The 20,803-nt window shown below is 48.8% G+C and overlaps 3 protein-coding genes across 18 annotated transcripts in view; 2 read left to right on the top strand and 1 right to left on the bottom strand.

The window, feature by feature from the left end:
* FAM227A (family with sequence similarity 227 member A) overlaps positions 1-1,039 on the bottom strand; it is an 83,596-nt gene extending 82,557 nt beyond the window's left edge. For 7 of the 9 annotated variants that reach the window (XM_045083858.1, XM_045083856.1, XM_045083859.1 and 4 more), the window contains exon 1: positions 770-1,037. Coding sequence is in view for 4 of the 9 variants with exons in the window: in XM_045083850.1 (XP_044939785.1) it covers positions 770-878 (109 nt within the window). In the remaining 5 variants the exon portion in view is untranslated. Of the gene's footprint in view, positions 1-769 lie in introns of all 9 variants that reach the window. The other 2 variants (XM_045083852.1, XM_045083854.1) reach the window with 2 other exon arrangements.
* A 264-nt stretch (positions 1,040-1,303) lies between these two features.
* CBY1 (chibby family member 1, beta catenin antagonist) lies at positions 1,304-12,003 on the top strand. 8 transcript variants are annotated; one of them, XM_004743244.3, is made up of 5 exons: positions 1,304-1,397; positions 8,145-8,257; positions 10,044-10,149; positions 10,230-10,348; positions 11,384-12,003. In XM_004743244.3, exons 2-5 carry the CDS (start codon positions 8,180-8,182, stop codon positions 11,462-11,464), a joined length of 384 nt encoding a protein of 127 aa, XP_004743301.1. In that variant the 5' UTR covers positions 1,304-1,397; positions 8,145-8,179; the 3' UTR covers positions 11,465-12,003. The 8 variants fall into 8 exon arrangements, with proteins under 8 accessions (XP_004743301.1, XP_004743302.1, XP_004743305.1 ...); XM_004743245.3 differs by having other exon boundaries at positions 1,307-1,397; positions 8,142-8,257; XM_004743248.3 differs by having other exon boundaries at positions 1,328-1,407.
* A 6,420-nt stretch (positions 12,004-18,423) lies between these two features.
* On the top strand, positions 18,424-20,388 carry TOMM22 (translocase of outer mitochondrial membrane 22). Its single transcript, XM_004743258.3, has 4 exons — positions 18,424-18,581; positions 18,828-18,946; positions 19,377-19,494; positions 19,675-20,388. Exons 1-4 carry the CDS (start codon positions 18,465-18,467, stop codon positions 19,747-19,749), a joined length of 429 nt encoding a protein of 142 aa, XP_004743315.1. The 5' UTR covers positions 18,424-18,464; the 3' UTR covers positions 19,750-20,388.
* The last annotated feature ends 415 nt before the right edge of the window (positions 20,389-20,803 follow it).

Here is a 20,803-nt window from a genome sequence, read left to right as displayed (position 1 = left end):
AAGGAAGAGTAGGAGTTAATTAGATAAAGGTGGGGGAAATACCATGCAAGCAGAGGGGAACTAGTCACGGTAGCCATTAACCACATGTGACAACTGAGGTCCTTGAAATCTGATTAGTGTGACTGAAGAATAGAAATTTTAATTTTAATTAAGTTAAACTTACAAACTGAAGCAGTTGATTATATGTTGAAATGATTATATGTTAATATTGACTATATGTTGAAATAATAATATTTGGGGCACATGAGTTAAATTAAAGACTCAAATTAATATAACCTGATTTTTTTTTTTAACTCTTTAAAATATGGCTACTAGAAAATTCTAAGTGACACATGTGGCCCCCGTATGTTTCCATTGGATAGTGACGGGTTAGACCATGCAGTTTGATTCTAGGACATAGAACTCTCCCCTTTTCAATGCACTGAAGTGCAGCTGGAAGAAAAGTGGACTTGCAGCTAGAGACCCATGGGATCTGGTCCTCATTGGATGGATGACCCGGTGCACTCACGTACTACGTACCCAATAAACATCCCCTGAATGGCTCTTAGTTTAATTTTTCAAATGGAACCAATAATACACACTGTTGGGACTTTAGGAGATCTGGCGTTGACCCTCGCTCAGTTCTCTGCCCTTGTTCACTGTGTCACCTTGAAGTGGTCCCTGGACCCCAGTTTCCCCTGCTTGTAAAAGCGGATCAGTGCCGGGACGTGGGGAGGTGGCAGTCTGCGGAAGAGGGCAGGGCGGGTCACCGTCTGTCTTTACGTCTTACCTGAAGACATCGGCGGAATCTGACGAACTTGGGGCCGGTTCCGCCACGGGTCGTTCAGCGGACCCCGCAAAGTTCTGGATGGGACATCCGACACCTGTTGCCCCCACATCCACCAGGAAGGGGTGCCCTTTGCTTTGTGGTGAGGAGGAAGAGGGGCGTCGGGGAGAGGCCCATTTTGCCACTGTGAGCCCTGGCGTTCTCAAGGCAACGCCAGGCGCGGTCACCACTTCCACCTTTGCCACAACAATGGAACCTTGGTGAGCCTCGGCGGCGTCCGCGAGACGCCGTTACCACGGTGACGGCTCGGGGTGGGGGGCGGGGGAGACCAGACCAATGGGTTTGTGGGGAGAGTGTAGTTCCTCTTCCCAGTCTATAGCACAGGGAATGTCAGTGGCTCCAGGAGACATCCCCTCCAGAGTCTCTTTAATATTCCTAGCGCAATCCTCAAGCGTTTCTGGTGCCTCGCGTAGGGTCCCCTTGTGCACCTCACCGCGCCGGGCGCCCCCACCGCCCGCGATGGTAAAGTCCTGGGCGGGGATGCGCGTGCGCACGTCCGCGGAGGAGGGGGCGGAGCAACGCCAGAGTCGTGGTCGCGGCGGGTGACGCGGACCCCTGCACGCGGTTTCCGGCAAGTATCGGTGTGTCTGTGGATCTGGCCTTATGGGACGCGCTTAGGTTTGAGCACCGCGTCGCCCCAGAGCCCGAGGAGGGGGTGGGACGCCCGGGCGTTGTCCAGGGACCCAGGGCTTCTCAACCGCTGGAGCGGCCGGAGGGCGCGGGACAGAGGGCGGAGGCTGGGTTCGCCGCTGGCGGATGGTCGCCCTCCTCGAAGTGGGTTTCCTCAATTATAAACTGGGTTGGTAATTCCTCACCGCAGATCGGCTGCGAAGAGGATGAGAGTGCGTGCGGGCGCACGTTTGTTCTCTACCGTTAGGTGAGCCCAGCGGCTCGGGGAGGCAGAGTATCAGTGTGGCATGTACTTGGCTAGCTCTGAATTCTTTGAGAATCCCTCCCTTCTTGTTAGATTTTAAAAAGATAATGTGATTTATGGCCCATTGCAAACTGTAAAGCATTGCACAGCGATGAAGTAATTTTCATGAACTCAGAGGAGTAGACCTTATTTGAAGCCCAGTTCCACCACCTTCCCACCCTGTGATGGGGACGAGTTACTTCTTTCACACTCAGTTGTCTGTTTCCTGAGGCATACTTACCTCGATCTTTTTCTCAGGGTTGTTGTGAGTATCGGATGCCCCGGCTTTTTATAAACACTAGAACTACATGTAAGTGAGTACTGTTGCTATCCCTGTTTACAAATAAGGCTGAGGCCCAGAGAGCATTAAGCTGGGGAGGGGGTGTGTCCCAGTGGGGCTGAGCAGCAGAGCCATGATGGGAACCAACTTCACTTAGAGTTGAGCCCCCTCAACTCTAGGGAGTTTCACTAGAGAGAGCGCTACCTTGTGCCAAGGGGCTCAGCGCAGCTGGGACCTTAGGGTCCACACTTGTGTTCCAGAGCTTAGGGTCTCAGCCAAAGTTGTTTGTGGATTATTGGATATGACTTAAAAGGCATTTGGTCCAGACACTTTCTTTTCCTCATCTGAAATATATTCATGATAGTTCTCTGCTTAAGGGTTATGAGAATGAGGTCACGAGGGAAGTGCCCCTGTTAAAACCTTGGGAGAGAAAGTAACTTGGCCAAGGTTTAGGATGCAACTGAGGGGCAGAGCCAGACCTGGAACTTGGTCTGTTGTGTCCAAGTGATATGCTCAGGCCTAGTACTCTTAGCACAGTGGCAGGCTTTCCAAGAATGACCTGGCCAAGTATTTTTCCTTCTTCAGACGTCTCCAGGTGTTTGGAAGGTTAGGGGCTGCTTTTTAGTTGGTTTTTTGTTCATTTGTTTTTTGTTTTTTTTTTTTATAATGAACATCATTGTAATTTATTAAATCCAGAAGTATATTTCTTTTTTTAAAAGGTTTTATTTATTTATTTGTCAGAGAGAGAGAGAGAGCGCGCGCACAAGCAGGCAGAGTAGCAGGCAGAGGCAGAGAGAAAGAAGCAGGGTCCCTGCTGAGCATGGAGCCCGATGCGGGACTCGATCCCAGGACCCTGGGTTCATGACCTGAGCTGAAGGCAGTGGCTTAACCAACTCAGCCACCCAGGCATCCCTCTTTTGTTTAGTTTTTTAAAAAGATTTCATTATTTATTTGAGAGAGAGAGAGAGAACAAGAGTAGGGAAAGGGGAGAGGGAGAAGCAGACTCCCCACTCAGCAAGGAGCCCGACTTAGGGCTTGATCCCAGGACCCCCAAGATCATGAAGATCTGAAGGCAGCTGATTAACCGACTGAGTCACCCAAGCACCCTCAGAAGTATATTTCTTTAATTTAATATAATATATATCATTTAATATATTACATAATATAATTTGATATTGTAACATATAAAATTTCTACCACTTGACCACCTTTTACCTATAAATGATGATTTCACTAAAGCCAGCCATCCTACCTCCCTCCAAACAGTGAGGAGTTTGGTGTATCATTCCAAATTTTTTTCTATTTTTTTAATGTACATATATTCTTCCCCTTTTTTTTTTCTTTCTGTCTTCTCCTGGCTTTATATACATTGTTCTGCATCTTGCTTTCTTAATGTTTAGAGTGCGTTGGAAGTCTTTCCAGGTCAGTTCATATAAAGCTGCCTCAGTGTTTTTACTTGTCCTGTTGCATTCCATTGGAAGAATGTGCTACAATGTATTTGCCTATACCAACCATTGGCAGACATTTTGGATTGTTTTTTATTTTTCACTGTTACCAACAGCAGGGAACATATGTGTGTATATGTCCAATTCTTTTTGGAGGATACATTTTTAGAAGATCTGACAGCCAAAAAGTGTGCACATTTAAAATTTTGCTACGTTTTGCCTGACTGGGAAATTATAACATCTTGTTTCCACCTAAAGAAAACAAAAGTGTCTTTCTCTCCACACCCTCACTGGCATTGGATATTACTTATCTTTTAAGTTTTGCCAGTATGGTGAATGAAAATGCTTTTATGATGAACCCCACTAGTTATTTATACAAGGGCAATATATACCTTTAGCCGACTGACCATGACTGTGGACCTTGGGGAAAACTGGCTAACTTGTCCATGCCCTAGTCTAGTCTTTTCATCCCTGATATGGGTAGAAAGTACCTGTGTGGCTCAGTGGGTTAAAGCCTCTGCCTTCAGCTCGGATCATGGTCTCAGGATGTGGGATCAGCTCGGATCATGGTTTCAGGGTGTGGGATCGGGTTCCACATTAGGCTCTCTGCTCAGCAGAGAGCTGAGATTCTGCTAATTAATGATTAGAAGGGATTCTCCTCTCTTTCTGCCTGCCTCTCTGCCTACTTGTGTTCTCTCTCTCTTTCAAATAAATAAATAAAATCCCTGAGCCGAAGGCAGAGGCTTAACCTACTGAGCTACCCAGGCGCCCTAAATAAATAAAATCTTTTAAAAAAAAGAAAAGAAAAGAAAAAGAAAATACGTACCTAATAGGGTTGCTGCAGTGTGCTCAGCATCTGGCCCAACCCATGGTGGCTCTGCGGAAAGTGATACTAGTTTGTGTTACTGCACTCTTTTCTTTTTGGCAGTTAAACTCTTTCTTCCCAGATAGGCCCTTTCCATTCCTGTTCTGCCCTCTACAGTCATCAGATCGTCTTTCCCTCTCCCACCCTTTTACTTTTGTCCAGCAGAACGAGGCCAGAGCCTTCCACTGTTTTGGATGACATGATAGTGCAGCTTCAGTCTCCCTCAGCATCCTGGTCCCCAGCGCTGTCCCATCTGCCCCCATGCTGGAAGCATTCTTCTCTGTCCAAGCCCTTGTGTTGTGTTGGCCCAAATGCCATCCCCTAGGTTGTGAATCTACTGCTGGTTTGTTTGTTTTTAAAGATTTTATTTATTTATTTGACAGAGAGTCAGCAAGAGAGGGAACACAAGCAAGGAGAGTGGGAGAGGGAGAAGCAGGCTTCCCGCTGAGCAGGGAACACGATGCGGGGCCCAATCCCAGGACCCTGGGATCATGACCTGAGCTGAAGGTAGACGCTTAACAACTGAGCCACTCTACTGTTGTTTTTAATTAAAAATACACACCTACCAATGAAACTTTCATGAGTACACCTGCTCCAAATATCTTTATTTTTATTTATTTATAAATCATACGGACATGAACGTCTGTATTATTGTAAAACCTCCAAACAAGCTTCTAGACTTTCATCTTTAATCTTAGTGACATTAATTTTTACATCACTGAAAATAGCATGGTTTTTCGTCACGTTCTCATAGAGTGCATGTCTTCCTAACTGATGGATTCGTACAGTGAGTTAATCTTTTTAATGATAGTTGATATAAACCTTGTTTCAACTGGTCTTGAGAAGTTCTCTCCTTTTTTTGGCCAGCTTCTTGTCAGATGTGATTAATTCCTTACTGTGTGTTTTTTTGCCGGGGTGGGGTGGGGGGTGGTGTGTGTGTTGTTTGTTTGAGAGCGAGAAAACACAGGGGGAGGAGCAAAGGGAGAGGGAGAAGCAAGACTCCCCGATGAGCAGGGAGTCTGGTGTCAGGCTTGATCCTAGGACCCTGAGATCATGACCTGAGGCAAAGGCAGATGCTTAACTAACTGAGCCCCCCAGGCACCCAATTAATTCATTACTGCTTTTGTCTCAGAATGTGTTGGGAAAAGATTTTTATAAGTAGGAGTAGGAAAATTGAGAGCTCTGTTTCCTTCTGTTCATTGTGCTTTTGTTATGATTATCTTCACTCTGCAGTTTCTTGGAAGGATCTTTTTAAACGACTTGTGTATTTTTTTTTTTTAAGATTTTATTTATTTATTTGACAGACAGAGATCACAAGTAGGCAGAGGCAGGCAGAGAGAGAGAGGGAAACAGACTTCCCGCTGAGCAGAGAGCCCGATGCGGGCTCGATCCCAGGACCCTGAGATCATGACCTGAGCCGAAGGCAGAGGCCTTAACCCACTGAGCCACCCAGGTGCCCCACTACTTGTATTATAAATTAAAATAGGGTAATATCTGGGAAGAAATGAACCTTGACCTCTGTCTCACACCTTACACAGAGGTTAATTACAGATGAATCATAGTCCTAAATGTGAAAGCTAAAACAATAAAATTTGCAAAGGGTTATATATATGAAAATATGACCTTGGAGTAGGCAAAATTGCTTATTAGGATACAAGTAATATACAAATAGGATACAAATACAAAAATAGGATACAAAACACTAATCATTAAATAAAATTGATTCCATTAAAATTAAGGACTTCTTTAATCAAAAAGAAACCGATAAGAAAGCAAGAAGACAAGTCGCAGATGGGGAGAAAATATTTTCAGTATTCTCTCTCTACAACAGAGGACATATATTCAGCATAAATAAAGAGCCCTTACAAATCAGTAAGAAAATGATGGAAAACCCAATAGAAAAGTGGCAAAATCTACCCCCCCACACCGCCTGCCTCTCTGCCCACTTGTGATCTCTGTCTGTCAAATAAATAAAATCTTTTTTTAAAAAATGTGGCAAGGGACTCATGGGTGGCTCAGATGGTTGGGTGGCTGCCTTCAGCTCAAGTCATGATCCCAGTGTCCTGGGATCGAGTCCCACATTGGCTCCTTGCTCAGCAGGGAGCCTGCGTCTCTCGCTGTCTTTCTGCCCCTCTGTCTGCATGTGCTCGCTCGCTCTCTCTCTGACAAATAAATAAATAAAATCTTAAAAAATAAAAAAGTGGCAAAAGACTTGAACAACTATGTCACAAAACGAGGTTATCCAAACATCTGATGGATATATGAAAAGGTACTCAATGTAATTGAACAGTTTAAGCACTCAATCATTATAACTACATACCTACCAGAGTAAATAAAATGAAAAAGATAGGAAATGCCCAAAGTTCAAAAATTTGTTCACTGTTGGCAGGACATAGAAGTTGTCTCAACCGCTTTGGAAAACCATTTAGCAGTGTCCTGCTAGAGCTGAATATATGAAGGTTTGACAGCTTCACAGTTCCACCCCCGGGAGTAGAGTCAGAGAAGCGTACTAACGCGTACAGAAGTTCATGTCCGCGCCTGTTCTCCGCAGTAGTGTTTCTAATTGACAAGAACTGAAAACAGTTCCAAATGTCTGCTTACTCAGTCGACTGTTTTACTGCAATGTGAGTGAGCAAAGTGTAGCTACACAGAACATAGACAAGTCTCACACACATGATACTGAGTGGGAAGAAACCAGACACAGAAGACATCCTGCACGAATCCATAGATACAGGGCTGCTGGGCAAGGCTTGAGGGTGATGAAATGTTCTGTATCTTGGTCTGGAGGGTGTGCGTGCATGTGTGTGCATGTGTGTTTGTGTGTGTGTGTGTGGAGTAAAAATTCATGAAGCCATACATTTACTATCTGTATACTTTCCTGTGTTACACATAAATATACGAAAATATCTACCCCACCTCCCCACCCCCCAAATGGGCAGTGTCGGTAAATCGACTTCACTGGGCCAGCATGAATGGCAGTAGGTTGCGATGGGCTAAAAGCACATGGTGGCCGTTGTCAGCCCTGCCACGTGGTGGGCCTCCTCCTTCAGCTGGACACCTCACCAGCCACACAGAAAGGAGACCTTCTGACCTTCTGACCTCGGACTGAGTGAGGGGCACCATTCTCTCTCTGGAAGTATAGAGCTTCATTTCTCTCTCTCTCTCTTTTTAAGATTTTATTCTGATGGAGAGAGGAAACACAAGCACGGGGGAGCTGGAGAGGGACAACCGGGCTCCCCGCTGAGCAGGGAGCCCAGTATGGGCTCGATCCCAAGACCCTGGAGTCATGACCTGAGCCGAAGGCAGCCACTTAAGCGACTGAGCCACCCAGGCACCCCTAGAGCTTCGTTTTTTTAAGATAGAGTCTGTGCAGGGGCTCTTGCCCCATGTGTGATTGTCCCCAGCATCCAGGAACAAGCAGGACTGCGTTCCCTGCTCTAGATTATAAATCTGGTGATGTCACCTTGTGTGACAAAACTCCAAACAGGCAAGTTAGGCCCTTGTCCATGGTGACGAAACTGTAGACCCCCACAGGTCTGCACTGAAATGCTCATGCCCACTTAGGACTTTAGTCTTTCTAGACCTCCTCTGTTCAGTGGGGGATTACAAGAAGAATAATAAACACGGGGTGCTTGTGAGTTGAGGAGTTTCACACAAGGGCTGCACGGAGCGTTCTTCTAGCAAGCTCTCAACATGGGTGCCCTCCCCAGGAGGGCTGAGAGCCACGTGGAAAGATGTATGTTTCCGTGATCGGAGGATGGTGGCATAAGGTCATTGACCCATCTGTTTGTATCTGTGACTTTTTCTAACAGTAGAAGAGAGCACCGACCTTTCCTTCATCAGGCCCAAGATGCCTCTCTTTGGGAACACGTTCAGTCCCAAGAAGACGCCCCCTCGGAAGTCCGCGTCTCTCTCCAACCTGCATAACGTGAGTATCACCACCGAGGCCCATCCCAGCGTGCAGGGACTGGAGCATCAGGCCTGGTGGCTGACGGAGGGTGTGGTCCTCCAGTGGCGAAGGAGGGCGGGATGCAGGCGTTCCAGGAAGAAGCACAGTCTGCCCGCGGCTTGGAGGGGGCCCATATCAAGCGGGCCCAGACTTGCCCAGGAGCACACTCTGCGTGGGTCCTGGTTTCTTGCGGCTGCAGAAGCCCCAGCAGGCTTCCTTGTAAGGAAGACATCCTTCTAATTTGTATTATTGCCATTGCTAAAAATATTTTTAACTCCTGGGGTACCTGTCTGGCTCAGTCAGAAGAGTGTGCGAGCCTTGGAGTTGCGAGTTTAAAAAAACACATTTTTAAAAAGGTTTTATTTTGTTATTTATTTATTTATTTATTTGAGAACAGAAACAAGAGCAAGCGAGTGAGAGAGTGAGAGAGAGAGAGGACACAAGCAGTCGGGGAGGGAGAGGGAGAAGCAGCCTCCCTGCTGAGCAGGGAGCCCCATGTGGGGCTCGATCCCAGGACCCTGGGATCAATGACCTGAGCTGAAGGCAGACGCTTAACTGACTGAACCACCCATGTACCCCCTCCCCAAAAAAACCAATTTAAACTCCTGTTTGGAAATCATCATCAGAGCATGTTCAAGAACCTAGTAAAACAGTCGTTCTCAGGATGATTTTTGTCCCCAAATGGTATCCAACTTGCTTTCACTTTATTCCCAAAACCTGGCCAGGAATTGATTTTAATTGTGTCTGAGAATCAAATTCATTCTTGAAGGACGATGTTTTGCCATCATTAGTGGTGCTCAGGGGTGTGTCGAAGCTCTAGATGCAGCTTCTGGAGTGCAGGGCTGGTCGCATGTACCCCGAAATGCCCAGGCCTGGTCCCGCAACCCCAGGGCTGCTGAGTGAGTGGTAGAAACTCTGAAAACTACATTACAGACCAGCTCGACTGCAGATCGGGTGTTAGCATTTCACGCCTTTTCTTTTTTCTTTTCTTTCTTTTTTTTTTTTTTTAAGATTTTATTTATTTACTTGACAGAGACACAGCAAGAGAGGGAACACAAGCAGGGGGAGTGGGAGTGGGAGAAGCAGGCTTCCTGCTGAGCAAGGAGCCTGATGTGGGGCTTGATCCCAGGACCCTGGCTGGGATCATGACCTGAGCTGAAGGCAGACGCTTAACGACTGAGCCACCCAGGTGCCCCCATTTCATGCCTGTTCTGTGACCTGTAGAGCTCCATGGTAAACAAGGAATAATGTAGGGGCTTATTACCTCTAAAAAGGATTTTCTGCTCTATTAAAAATTGATAGGAGGGGGTTCCTGCGTGGCTCAGTTGATTAAGCAACTGCCTTTGATTCAGGTCATGGTCCCAGAGTCCTGGGATCGAGTCCCACATCGGGCTCCCAGCTCTGCCAGGAGTCTGCCTCTTCCTCTGACCTTCTCCCTTCTCATTCAAATCAACAAAATCTTTTTAAAAAAATTATAGTAGGATTTCTTAAACTGTGAAGTGCCCAGCAGATGTCAAATAATTCAGATTTCGGCTTACAGTTTTTCTGGGAAACATGTATAATAAAGTGGAAGATTCCTTCTTCTAAGATTAAAAGTTTTTGTTGTACCTTATTTGATTTTCTGACTTTGAACAAAAGTTATGAAATGTGCCCAGTGATGATTAGAGAAAAGAAATGAGTTGCCAGGGTCACGCTGTTAGCAGGAGAGGCGCAGGGACTGGAGTCCATGTGCTTCTTGAACCCCCGGGTGATGTCTCGTCCACAGCTGGATCGGTCAACCCGGGAGGTGGAGCTGGGCCTTGACTACGGCACCCCCACTATGAACCTGGCCGGGCAAAGCCTGAAGTTTGAAAACGGACAGTGGATAGCAGGTGGGCTGATCCGCCGTGGTGTCCACCAAGACCGTGGAAACAGAGCCCCCGTGTAACTGCCGGTTCTGTCCTTCTGCCAGAGACAGGGATCAGCGGCGGTGTGGACAGGAGGGAGGCCCAGCGCCTCCGCAGGCGGAACCAGCAGTTGGAGGAAGAGAACAATCTCTTGCGGCTAAAGGTGGACATCCTGCTGGACATGGTGAGGGGGGCGATGGGAAGCGATGCCTCGTACTTTCCTTGCGGGAGAGAGCAGTTGGAGTCTGCGTCGGGCCGGGCATCAGCGTCAGCGCAGGGGAGAGAGCAAGTCGTTCTGCGAGTCAGGAGCGTGTCGGAGGGTGGGAGACTTGAACTGAATGTGGATAAAGGGAGGAACGGAGGGCGGGATGCAGGCGTTCCAGGAAGCACAGTCTGCCCGCGGCTTGGAGGGGGCCCCTATCGAGCGGGCCCAGACTTGCCAAGGAGCACACTCTTTGCGGGTCTCGGTTTCCTGTGGCTGCGGAAGCTCCACAGGCTCCTGGGCCTTGGGGTGCAGGTGACATGGGTCCGGGTCGCGGCAGAGCTGTCCTGCCTTCTGGAGCCAGCCCGCCACGGTCCTTGCGCAACCGCGCCATGGGCTTTGTGACTTCAGCAAATTCCTTCCCGGCTCTGTGTGTCGCAGCTTAGTGTCTTCATGGGTGAAACAGGCACCAGAAGAGGAGTGGCCTCGTACTGAGTTAATAACCCAAGTAAAGCACTTGGCCTAGAGAAGTGCTCAGAAGTATAGTCCCTTCTGCACCCCACGGCCCGGCAGTAAGCTGTCTTCTGCTTCAGAGAGTAAAGTTTATGCCCATGTCCTGAGTAGCCTCCACCCCAAGTATGTTGAAAGACCCGAATGAGGAAAGTGGCACTCTTTTTCAGGCATTTTCCCCCTAATCACCATTATGTGAGCTACGGCTCAGAAACAACTCAGACCCCTAATTCTTTAGCCTTAGGATGGCCCATGGTCTGCCTTTATCATCTCCCGAGGCCTGCTGTCTTTAAGGCAGTGAACGCGTGACCACAATGTTGGGAGGGTGGGTCAGGACTGTTCTTTGTGTACTGGAGACCCTCGGGGTTCCCCAAGGGGTTCCCTTGGTTGGGGGGGGGGCAGGGTAGAGAGAGGCCAGGGGGGCCTTTCTCCAGGGCACGGGGCACCTTGGAGTCATGGCACAGCCCAGAGGGTGCTGGTCTATTACCGCCTCTTGCTTCGTTTCAGCTGTCTGAGACCACCGCCGAGTCCCACCTCATGGAGAAGGAGCTGGAGGAGCTGAAAAGCGTCAGCCGCAGGAGGAAATGAAGCCCGTGAAGGCCTTCATCAGGAGAAAAGGGAGAAGCCCACCGACCAGAGGAGTAGGATGTGGCTGAGGGTCTTTTGTAGCCTAACTAGGGGATTAGGTCCTGGGAGAGAGGGTCATATAATAGATCCAGCAGGAAGGTACCACGTGCTCGTGGAAACCGGGACCCCAGGCCAGGGCGGTGGGCCGGAACAAACCCTGGGGTGCTGTCCAGTGGTGACTTCACGTTCGTACGCACCTTCCCAGGCTCGGCCTCACTGGACAGAGGCTGCTGGCCGCAGCAGCTGAAGTTCATTGCCTCACCCTTGATGCTGGTATCTAGGACATGGCGCCAGCAGTTCTAGAGTCCTGTGTTGGGGCCCTTGGATGAACAGCCCTCCTGGCTCTGCACCACCTCCCTGGGGATCCCTTAAGGAATTCTCCAAATCCACCCCTCATCTGGCTTCAGCTTCTTGGTGGCGAGCCCCAAGCTTCCACGAAAACTCTATTTTTGTGCTACTTTCCTGTGTACTTTCTCACAATTAAATGATGGTATATCATCTGTCTGTGGCCAAAGTGACTGAGAAATGAAAGCAGCAGGTCTTGAAGTAGTCAGTGGAGCCTGGAGTCTAAGTGTCTCGTTGGCTGTCCAGAGACACAGTTTTAAAAAGTTAAAGTTGTGGGGAAATGTCACCCTGGCAGGAAAAGCATTCCAGCTTTCTGAGCATCCGCCGAAGCTACCGGGAAAAGAAACAGTCTTGCTGCCCAAATTCCTTTGCAGTCCTGATGAAGTTTTAGAATAGACGTGAGGGCCAGAGCCGATGACCAAGAAAGAATTCTTAGGACATCTCTGGTGCAGAAAGGTGATTTTATTAAAGCACGGGGACAGGACCCGTGGGCAGAAAAGAGCTGCTGCCCAGGGTTGTGAGGGGCAGCTGATTATATACTACGGGGTTGGGGGATGTAAGGAAAAAGGGAGGGTTTGAAAGAACTTTCCTGTGTTAAAGAAGACACGCAGGATCCCAGAGGCTTTGCTATTGTCAAGTTAAGGTGGTTTTTCCTTTTGGCGAGGCATTAACCGTGAGATAGTTGGGTGCTTCCTGGAGGAATATCCCACTCCTGCCATCACACATCCTGGCCAGTGAGCTTTTAGGTTTAGAAGAAATTTAGCTTCATTTACATTTCCCTCTGCCTCAGCCTCCCTCAGTTGTAGGGAGGGGAAGATGATGTCAGGACGTCAAGAACTGAGTTACAGTTCTCTGCAAGTTAGACTGTTGATAAGAAAGCTCCTTCCTTGTCAATCACGAGGACATTTTGTAAACTGAGGGAGGCTCAGGTCTTGCAGGACTGTGATCTCTACAGGGTAACGATTTGTTTTTCATTTGGGGCATCCAGGGGTGCCTAAGGACTGTCACGCACAGCCCACGGGGTAACAGTTTGTGGGGTGTCAGCTTCTGCTTTGTCCTCAGCTTGCCTTCTGTTCCCCTCATCAGTCTGTCAGAGATTGGGGGCTAGCTCGGACCTGGCAGGGACCCAGTGGAGTCGTGGAGTGGCTGATGTGGGGGGTCTGTCGTGGTTGGTGTGGGGGGAGTTCGCATTCCTAGAGAGGGAGTTTGTGCCTAGGTCCATGTGAGCCGAGCTGCTTTGGCTGGAGGAGGGAATGAGTAAGAGGGAGCGGAGCCCAGCTCCCAAAGCTAAGGGGGAGGGCACTGAGATGGGGGCAGAGCCCAGAGCTCTAGCCTGGCTACGGCTACGACGGGCAGCGGTTTCTGAAAGCCCGTGACTTGCGTGGGACGGACTTCAGCACGTCGCCCTCCTACTGTAGTGTCCCCCAGCTCAGCCCTGTGAGTGGGGGACTGGACGCAGGTGTCCTCAGAGGTAAGGAGCCAGATTCCAGGAGGTTCAGAAACTGGTCCAGGATCATAGGGCAGAGAAGTGTGAGAGCCTGCGCCATGACTCGCCGCTCCTGGTGAAAGGGAAGGGCTGGTGGGGAACGGCTTCGTGGGCCAACTCTGGGAGAGATGGCTAGACGCTCCAGCCCATAAGCTCACTTTCTGACCGAGGAGAGAATAACTCAGAAGAAATGGGACGATACCAATGTAAGCAGGATGTCAGCGCTCCCACTGATTGCAGCAGGGGAAGGCTGGCTTCGTCCTGGCCCGGCATCAGTGGCGACCATCTACTGAGTGCCCTCGAGGCCAGACACCTGTTGCTGGATCTCCTGGGATTCTGGTTTGTTACCGGCCCTTGGTTTTAGAGGAAGGCCCTTTCTTAGAGGAAGAAACAAGGCCCCTCGAGGTGACACAGCTGGAAGGGGTGGAGCCCTGGGAATCAGGAGGGGCGGGTTTGGTTGTCACAAAGATGTGGGTCCCCGAGTCTCCCTGCCACCAGACAGGACTGGAGCCGTTATGTGGGACAGTTCTGCAGTGAAGAAGGACTTTCATTTTGAGTGAGAAGGGCAATAAGGTGTTGCTGAGTTTGAACAGGGGAGTGGTGCTACGATCAATTTTTTGTAATGATTTGTTTATTTTAGAGAGTGTACAGCAGAGGGGCAGAGGGAGAGGAGAGAGAACCTCCAACAGACTCCCTGCTGAGCGCAGAACCCGACGTGGGGGCTCAATCTTAAAGCCTTGAGATCAGGACTTGAGCTGAAGTTAAGAACCAGGCGTTCAACTGAGAACCACCCAGGTGTCCCAATCAATGTGTGTGTTTTAAGATTTTATTTATTTGACACAAAGAGCACAAGCAGGGGGAGCGCCAGGTAGAGGGAGAGAAAGAAACACAGTCCCTGCAGGGCAGGGAGCCCCATGTGGGGCTCGATCCCAGGACCCTGTGATCACCACCAGAGCAGAGGCTTAACCAATTGAGCCACACAGGCGCCCCCACCAATCAGTTTGTGTTGGGTGATAGATGTGAGAAAGAAAGGAAGGTGGTCACATCTCACGACCCCAGCCTTTGTGTCTGTCGTCCCCCTGTCCATGCTATCTACTTGCAAGTTCTTCCCTTTCTAGTCACATACATCCTTAAGATTCTGGTTAAAATTAGACTTTATGAACCAGATCTGCTGCCCAGGGGCCACCCAAATACATAGTGCCATTTACTAGACCTTATAGATAATACAACAGTTTTGTGAATTTCCGCACTGCATGTCAGGTTGGGGAGCAGTTACTGGGGATGCTGCACAAGAACTCGGGGGTGTCAGGAAGCGCACAGGATTAGAGGCTATCGGAGGGAGTCCTTAAGGTCTTACAGGCGAAAGGGGATCTACCCGCATAATTGTGCAGATGCAGGCTAATACATGTGTTTTTATGGGAGAGACTTACAGCTTCTCTAAGATTCTTGAAGGGATCTGTGCCTGCCCACTGACCCACGTTAAGAATTGCTATTATCACTGGGGCGTCTGGGTGGTTCAGTGGGTTAAAGCCTCTGCCTTTGGCTCAGGTCATGATCTCAGGGTCCTGGGATCGAGCCCCGCATCGGGCTCTCTGTTCCGTGGGGAGCCTGCTTCCTCCCCCTCTCTCTGCCTGCCTCTTTGCCTACTTGTGATCTCTATCTGTCAAATAAATGAATAAAATCTTTAAAAAAAAGAATTGCTATATCACCAATTGTGAATTCTGATAGGACAGAAAAGGAAAGATGGAATCGTGGACTTGAGGGATGGGCTCGGAGAGGAGCCAGAGGCTGGGGTTCCAGAACACCCCATCTCCATCCAAATGTCAAAGTCAGCTGTGTGTCTGCGTGGGGCATCCACACTCACTTGTTCCTGGTGCTTGTCTCCTTACCCTCCCACAGGCCCCCTGGCCGGGTTCATTCTTGCCTTATGTCTTCCCTGCATTTCTCCTCCAAACCATCAGTAAAGCGACTCCCCTGATTTCCCTTCTTCTTCTCCAGCACCTCCTCCTTGAACCCCTTGAGGCTTCCCTTCCCCACTGTCTTTTTTTTTAAGTTAGGATTTTCTACTTGTTTTTAATTTAAAATTTTTTCTATCGTGGCAACATACACAGAACATTTACCATCTTCACCATTTTTAATTAGTGCAGTGGTACTGAATACATCCATAACGTTGTGCCCCCACCCCTCCACCATCCATCTCCAGACGCTTCATCTTGTAAAGCTGAAACTCTACCCATCAAACAGTTACTCCCCATTTTGTAACTGAACCCAAGTTCAAGTGTCCGACACACAGTAAAGTTGATCACTGAGGGCTCAAGGGTACAACAAGGCAAGGGTTTATTCTTGCTCCCAAATGAGAGCTGGGAAAACAAGCCTCAAATTCACCTCCCTGAAGCAGGAGAGCCAGGGATTTTTAAAAAAGCGAGTGGAAAGGGTCTGAGTAAAAGGGAGAGGAGTTAGATGACCCAAAAACCAGATCAAGGAAGATACGAAGGGAAGGTTAACTGCATTTTGTTGGACTCTAAGGGGCGGTCAGTATCCTGACTGGTTCCAGTTGGCTTCTGGATGAAACCTTGTGTTTCTGCAAAACAACTAAATTAACAGTTGGCTATCATGGTGTCAAGCAGGAAAATTCTGGATACATGGTGGTAGACAGCATTCTGAGAACAAGCAGGTTCTCAGCTGCTTTAGCTGCCCTGTTACTTTTTTGGATATACATATTGGTTTCCCCTCCCCCAGCCCCTGGCAACCACCTGTCTACAGTCTATGATTACCACTAAGTACTCACAGACCTTCAAATGTCTGATTTTGTAGGGTCCTGGCCTCTGGCCTCCCTTCTCACTCTGCCTTTTCTAGACCATCACATCTCTCCAAAGCCTTTTCTGCAAGATTCCCTTTTTTCTTATCCCTCTGCAGTGACAGAATTATTGAAAGTTTTTTTATTCTTTTTTTTTTTTTTAAGATTTTATTTGACAGAGATCACAAGTAGGCAGAGAGGCAGGCAGAGAGAGAGGGGAGGAAGCAGGCTCCCCGCTGAGCAGAGAGCCCGATGCAGGGCTCAATCCCAGGACCCTGGGACCATGACTTGAGCCGAAGGCAGAGGCTTTAACCCACTGAGCCACCCAGGTGCCCCCGCATGTGTCTTTTTAGATCATGTATTGCTCTTGTGAATACAAACAAAATTACTTGGTTAAAGTTTTCCCAAAACTTCCCCACATTAGTATTGTGACTTTCAATTTGAAGGCATTAATGCCTGTAACTTCCACAGATGATTGCCTTCTCTAGGGGCACCTGGCTGGCTCACTTGGTAGAGCATGCAATTCTTGATCCCAGGGTCATGAATTCAAGCCCCAGGCTGGGTGTGGAACCTACTTAAAAAAAGAAAGAAAAAAAAAATAGATTGCTTTCTCTCCCTTCAAGAGTGCTGGTCTTCCAGCATTTCCTAAAAGAGCCCACAAAAGAACTGAAAGCCATTGGTACTGGGCTCTTAAGCTGTCCTGGCATTTATACAGTGCAAGCCAACATAAATGCTTTTAACAAATGCAAAAAGACATAATTCGTAAGTGTACAGCCTGCTAGAGTGTCCAAAATGAACATACCCAGGTAAACACCACCCAGGTCAAGATACAGAACTTTACCAGCACCCTGGAAGCCACTCTCTTGCCCCTTACCAAATATTAGCCCCTCCAAGGTATTCAACGGGAACCACTAATCCACAGCATAGATTGGTTTTGCCAGGTTTTGAACTCACCCCTTTGGACATAAAAACCTTCTATAGTCAGTGCTGCCCTGTTAGGAGCTGTAAAGGACCAAGGACTGTTGAAGGAAGTGCAAACATGCCTGCCCCTTGTTACCTAAGCACAGAACGAAGGACATGGTCCTGCATCAGATAGAGACCTGGACTGTTCAGTCCCAGGAATCTCTGATTCCATGGTCAGCTGGCTGAAGTGTTTATCAGATCACCCTTGTATTAAGAACTTGTGTGGGGGCGCCTGGGTGGCTCAGTGGGTTAAGCCGCTGCCTTCGGCTCAGGTCATGATCTCAGGGTCCTGGGATCGAGTCCCGCATCGGGCTCTCTGCTCGGCAGGGAGCCTGCTTCCCTCTCTCTCTCTCTCTCTCTCTCTCTCTGCCAGCCTCTCTACCTACCTGTGATCTCTCTCTGTCAAATAAATAAAATGAAATCTTAAAAAAAAAAAAAAAAACAACACAAAAAACTTGTGTGAGGGGCACCTGGGTGGCTCAGTCAGTTAAGTGCCTGCCTTCTGCTCAGGTCACAATCTCAGGGTCCTGGGGTCAAGCCCCCAATCCAGCTCCTTGAACATCGGGAGAGTCTGCTTGTCCTCCTCCCTCTGTCCCCACCCCTGCTTGTGGGCGCGCGCTCTCAAAAAACAACAACAACAAAACAAAACACAAAAAACGCGTGGTGGCACATTATAAAAAGCATTTAATCCAGCAAGGCAAAAAATTAAAATATGGGTAATACCTAATGCTGGGAACAGTGTGGGAAAAGTATATGATTTCGAGGGCAATTATCTAATATCTGGCAAAGTACTAAATGTTCCTACCTTTTGGCCAGCAAACAAACTTCTAGAAATCTATCCTCCAGGCCTCAGCTTACTCATTTCTAAGCCAGGGATGATAGTACTTACCTCAGTGGGTTGCTGTGACGATTAAATGAGTACACACACACACAATGTCTGGTACTCAAGTATTTAAGTGCCAATTCTTGCTTTTGTCTTAGTACTTTGGTACTGTTCACTCAACGTTTCCCCCAAAGACCAATAAACCTCCAAGTGTCTACCTACCAGGTAACACACCTACCAGATAACACACACCTCCGGGAAATGAGACTGCATTAGTGTTTGTCTCAGGGTAACCCGTGGGACCTTATTAAAATGAGGGTTTCTGGGCCCACCCTAAACCGAAGAGAATTACCGCGGAAGCACCACGACTCTATACTTGGACAAAACTTCCCAGGTGTTTCTGACTTGGCGGAAAGCCGAAGTCCGCCGGCCAGGAGGCGTCGCTCTTCCACAGCGCTTCAGCCTCCGGCTCCCGGAAGAGTACCTCTGTCCGCCAGGGCCTCTGCACTTGCCTCCTCTTTTCCGCTTCCGGTGTTCCCCTGCAGCCATGGCCGCCGCCGCCGCCGCTGGCGGTCCCGGGGCGCCCCTGTCCCCGGACGAATTGCTTCCGAAAGGCGATTCCGAGAAGACTGAGGAGGAGTTGGAGGAGGAAGACGACGAGGAGGTACTGGGGCCCTGTGGTGTGGGGCGGGGTGCGAGGTTACGGGCGGGCAGCGGCCCGCCCGGGGGTGTGAGCTCCGCGTGCTGCGGGATTCGGACGAAGGCGCGTCGCGGAGCCCGGAGAGGTCGGAGGGGAGGTGTCTTCTCCGGGAGGCGGGGTTAGGGCCCCCAGTGGGTCGGGGCGGGATACCCTATCCACACGGGGTGGTTGCTATTGCTTCGGTGAAGACCCGCGCCGCCTCCACCACAGCTAGATGAGACCCTATCGGAGAGACTGTGGGGTCTGACGGAGATGTTCCCAGAGAGGGTCCGGTCCGCGGCTGGAGCCACTTTTGATCTCTCCCTCTTTGTGGCTCAGAAAATGTACAGGTAAGGGACGAGGGCAAAGACGTTGGGGTGTTTCTGGGGTGACTGAACGAGCGTGGGCTTTCAGAGTAGGAGGCGGGAGTTGGAGGCCAGCCTGCCACTTAGATCGGAGTGACCTTGGGCTGGTGGGGACCTTAACCTTTCTTGGTCTCAATTTCCTATGGGACAGGGTCGTTGGGAGGATCGTTTCACATCATGTGAGGTAGTTACTGTGCTGTATAAGTAGCTTTGTAAGAACACAGAATCTTAGAACTGCTGGCATTAGATAAACAGCCAGCAGAACTGCCGGTCTTGTTTCTGGTAGGAGTATGGTGCAAGGGTTGGGTGGAACATGCCTATCAAAAACATGGGAGTGTGAGAGCTTTGGTTGCTGGTTCCTTGGTGAAGCAATCTGGTTTTGTGTCTGGCTGCCATGCTCACACTCCCTCTGCAGGTTTTCCAGGGCAGCCTTGTGGATTGGGACCACTTCCTTCATGATCCTGGTTCTTCCTGTTGTTTTTGAGACGGAGAAGTTGCAAATGGAGCAACAGCAACAACTGCAGCAGCGGCAGGTGAGCCCAGCCCCTGGGTAGACCAGCAGTTCTGGGTTGAGATTGGGATCCAGCCCCTGCTCTTTTACGAACCACACTGTGCTCACTGGTGTGTGTAGACCTTGTCTGCCCTGTCCGTTATGGTGGAAATGTGATCCCTAGGCTTGTATGATGCCTTATACCCTTCCTTTTCTTTTTCAGATACTTCTAGGGCCTAACACAGGGCTCTCAGGAGGAATGCCAGGAGCTCTACCTTCACTTCCTGGAAAGATCTAGATTGCTACTGCTAGACTTGTCTTGATGGGACAAGTTTGAAAATTCAATAGTGTTTGAACTGCTGATTATTTGGATTTTTTTTTTTTTTTTTTAAACTTTGGCACATTGATCTATCTAAACCTGGTGGGGAGAATTCTCCCCAGTGTCTCACAGAGACTCCCAACTTGCAACTGTGCCCTCCACGTTGTCCCATTTCTTCTGTTCTCACTCTGATACCAGAACGCAGCAGTGCAGACGGTTACTCCAGCTCTGGCCATCCCACCCCTTTCACTAAATCCCTCATGACCAGAAGATCTCACTGTCCCATTGTGGCATAGGAACTGACGCCACTGGGAAGGATATCCCCATGACCATTTTTGTTTTTAAGCATGGAGATGTTGGGAAGGGACATGCACACGATATGAAATACATTATGCGTTACAGCCATAGTGTAAAGCAGCCACTGTGAATTTCTATGTCGGAAAGGAGGGAGGGCCGGGCAGCAGTTGCAACCATAGGATGGGGACTGTGGAGGACAAAGCAGGAGCTCATTTCCTCTGCCCATTTTGGCTATGAGAGACCTGTGTGTCTGTCTAAAAAAGAAAACGAAGTAAGTGCTCACTTTTTGTATTTAAATATTAAAAACGATTCCAATGGAAACTGTCATCTATGTACTTGTGATCCACACCTCGAAATCACTTATTCAGACTGGTCCTCACATTTCCTCTCAGCTCAGCTATCACCCATCTTTTAACAGTTCGACCCCTCACTGTCCAAGTTAGTCAAACTTGCAAAAGTGAAAAAGGGGTTTCATTTCTGGCCAAGAACCTCTTAATAGTAATCTCTGTCCTAATTCAGGCCATGATTTTCAGATCCACAAGGGACTGGGTCCATGTACTTGTACAGTCTACAGGGACACAGTCATGAAGGATTTATAGGGAATGACATAGTACTGATTTCTGGCCTAGGGAGGGAAGAGTAGCAAATAGAACTTTTTTTTTTTAATAATTGCTGCACTGAGCTGATCATGAATCCAGCTGTAGCCCTGTCTTTGAACTTTGCAGTTTCTCCATTT

This window comes from Mustela putorius, unplaced genomic scaffold (genome assembly GCF_011764305.1).
Source record: "Mustela putorius furo isolate JIRA1106 unplaced genomic scaffold, ASM1176430v1.1 tig00000738_pilon_pilon_pilon, whole genome shotgun sequence".
NCBI classification, from domain to species: domain Eukaryota; kingdom Metazoa; phylum Chordata; class Mammalia; order Carnivora; family Mustelidae; genus Mustela; species Mustela putorius.
This window is presented reverse-complemented; position numbering and strand designations above follow the sequence as displayed.

Excerpts from the sequence above, each read along its gene's own strand:
- CBY1 (XM_004743244.3), top strand. The coding sequence starts at position 8,180 with ATGCCTCTCTTTGGGAACACGTTCAGTCCCAAGAAGACGCCCCCTCGG. Across the intron at positions 8,258-10,043 it reads CTCTCTCCAACCTGCATAAC|CTGGATCGGTCAACCCGGGA; the intron begins GTGAGTATCACC and ends TCTCGTCCACAG. Across the intron at positions 10,150-10,229 it reads AAACGGACAGTGGATAGCAG|AGACAGGGATCAGCGGCGGT; the intron begins GTGGGCTGATCC and ends TCCTTCTGCCAG.
- TOMM22 (XM_004743258.3), top strand. The coding sequence starts at position 18,465 with ATGGCCGCCGCCGCCGCCGCTGGCGGTCCCGGGGCGCCCCTGTCCCCG. Across the intron at positions 18,947-19,376 it reads GTGGCTCAGAAAATGTACAG|GTTTTCCAGGGCAGCCTTGT; the intron begins GTAAGGGACGAG and ends CTCCCTCTGCAG. Across the intron at positions 19,495-19,674 it reads AACAACTGCAGCAGCGGCAG|ATACTTCTAGGGCCTAACAC; the intron begins GTGAGCCCAGCC and ends TTTCTTTTTCAG.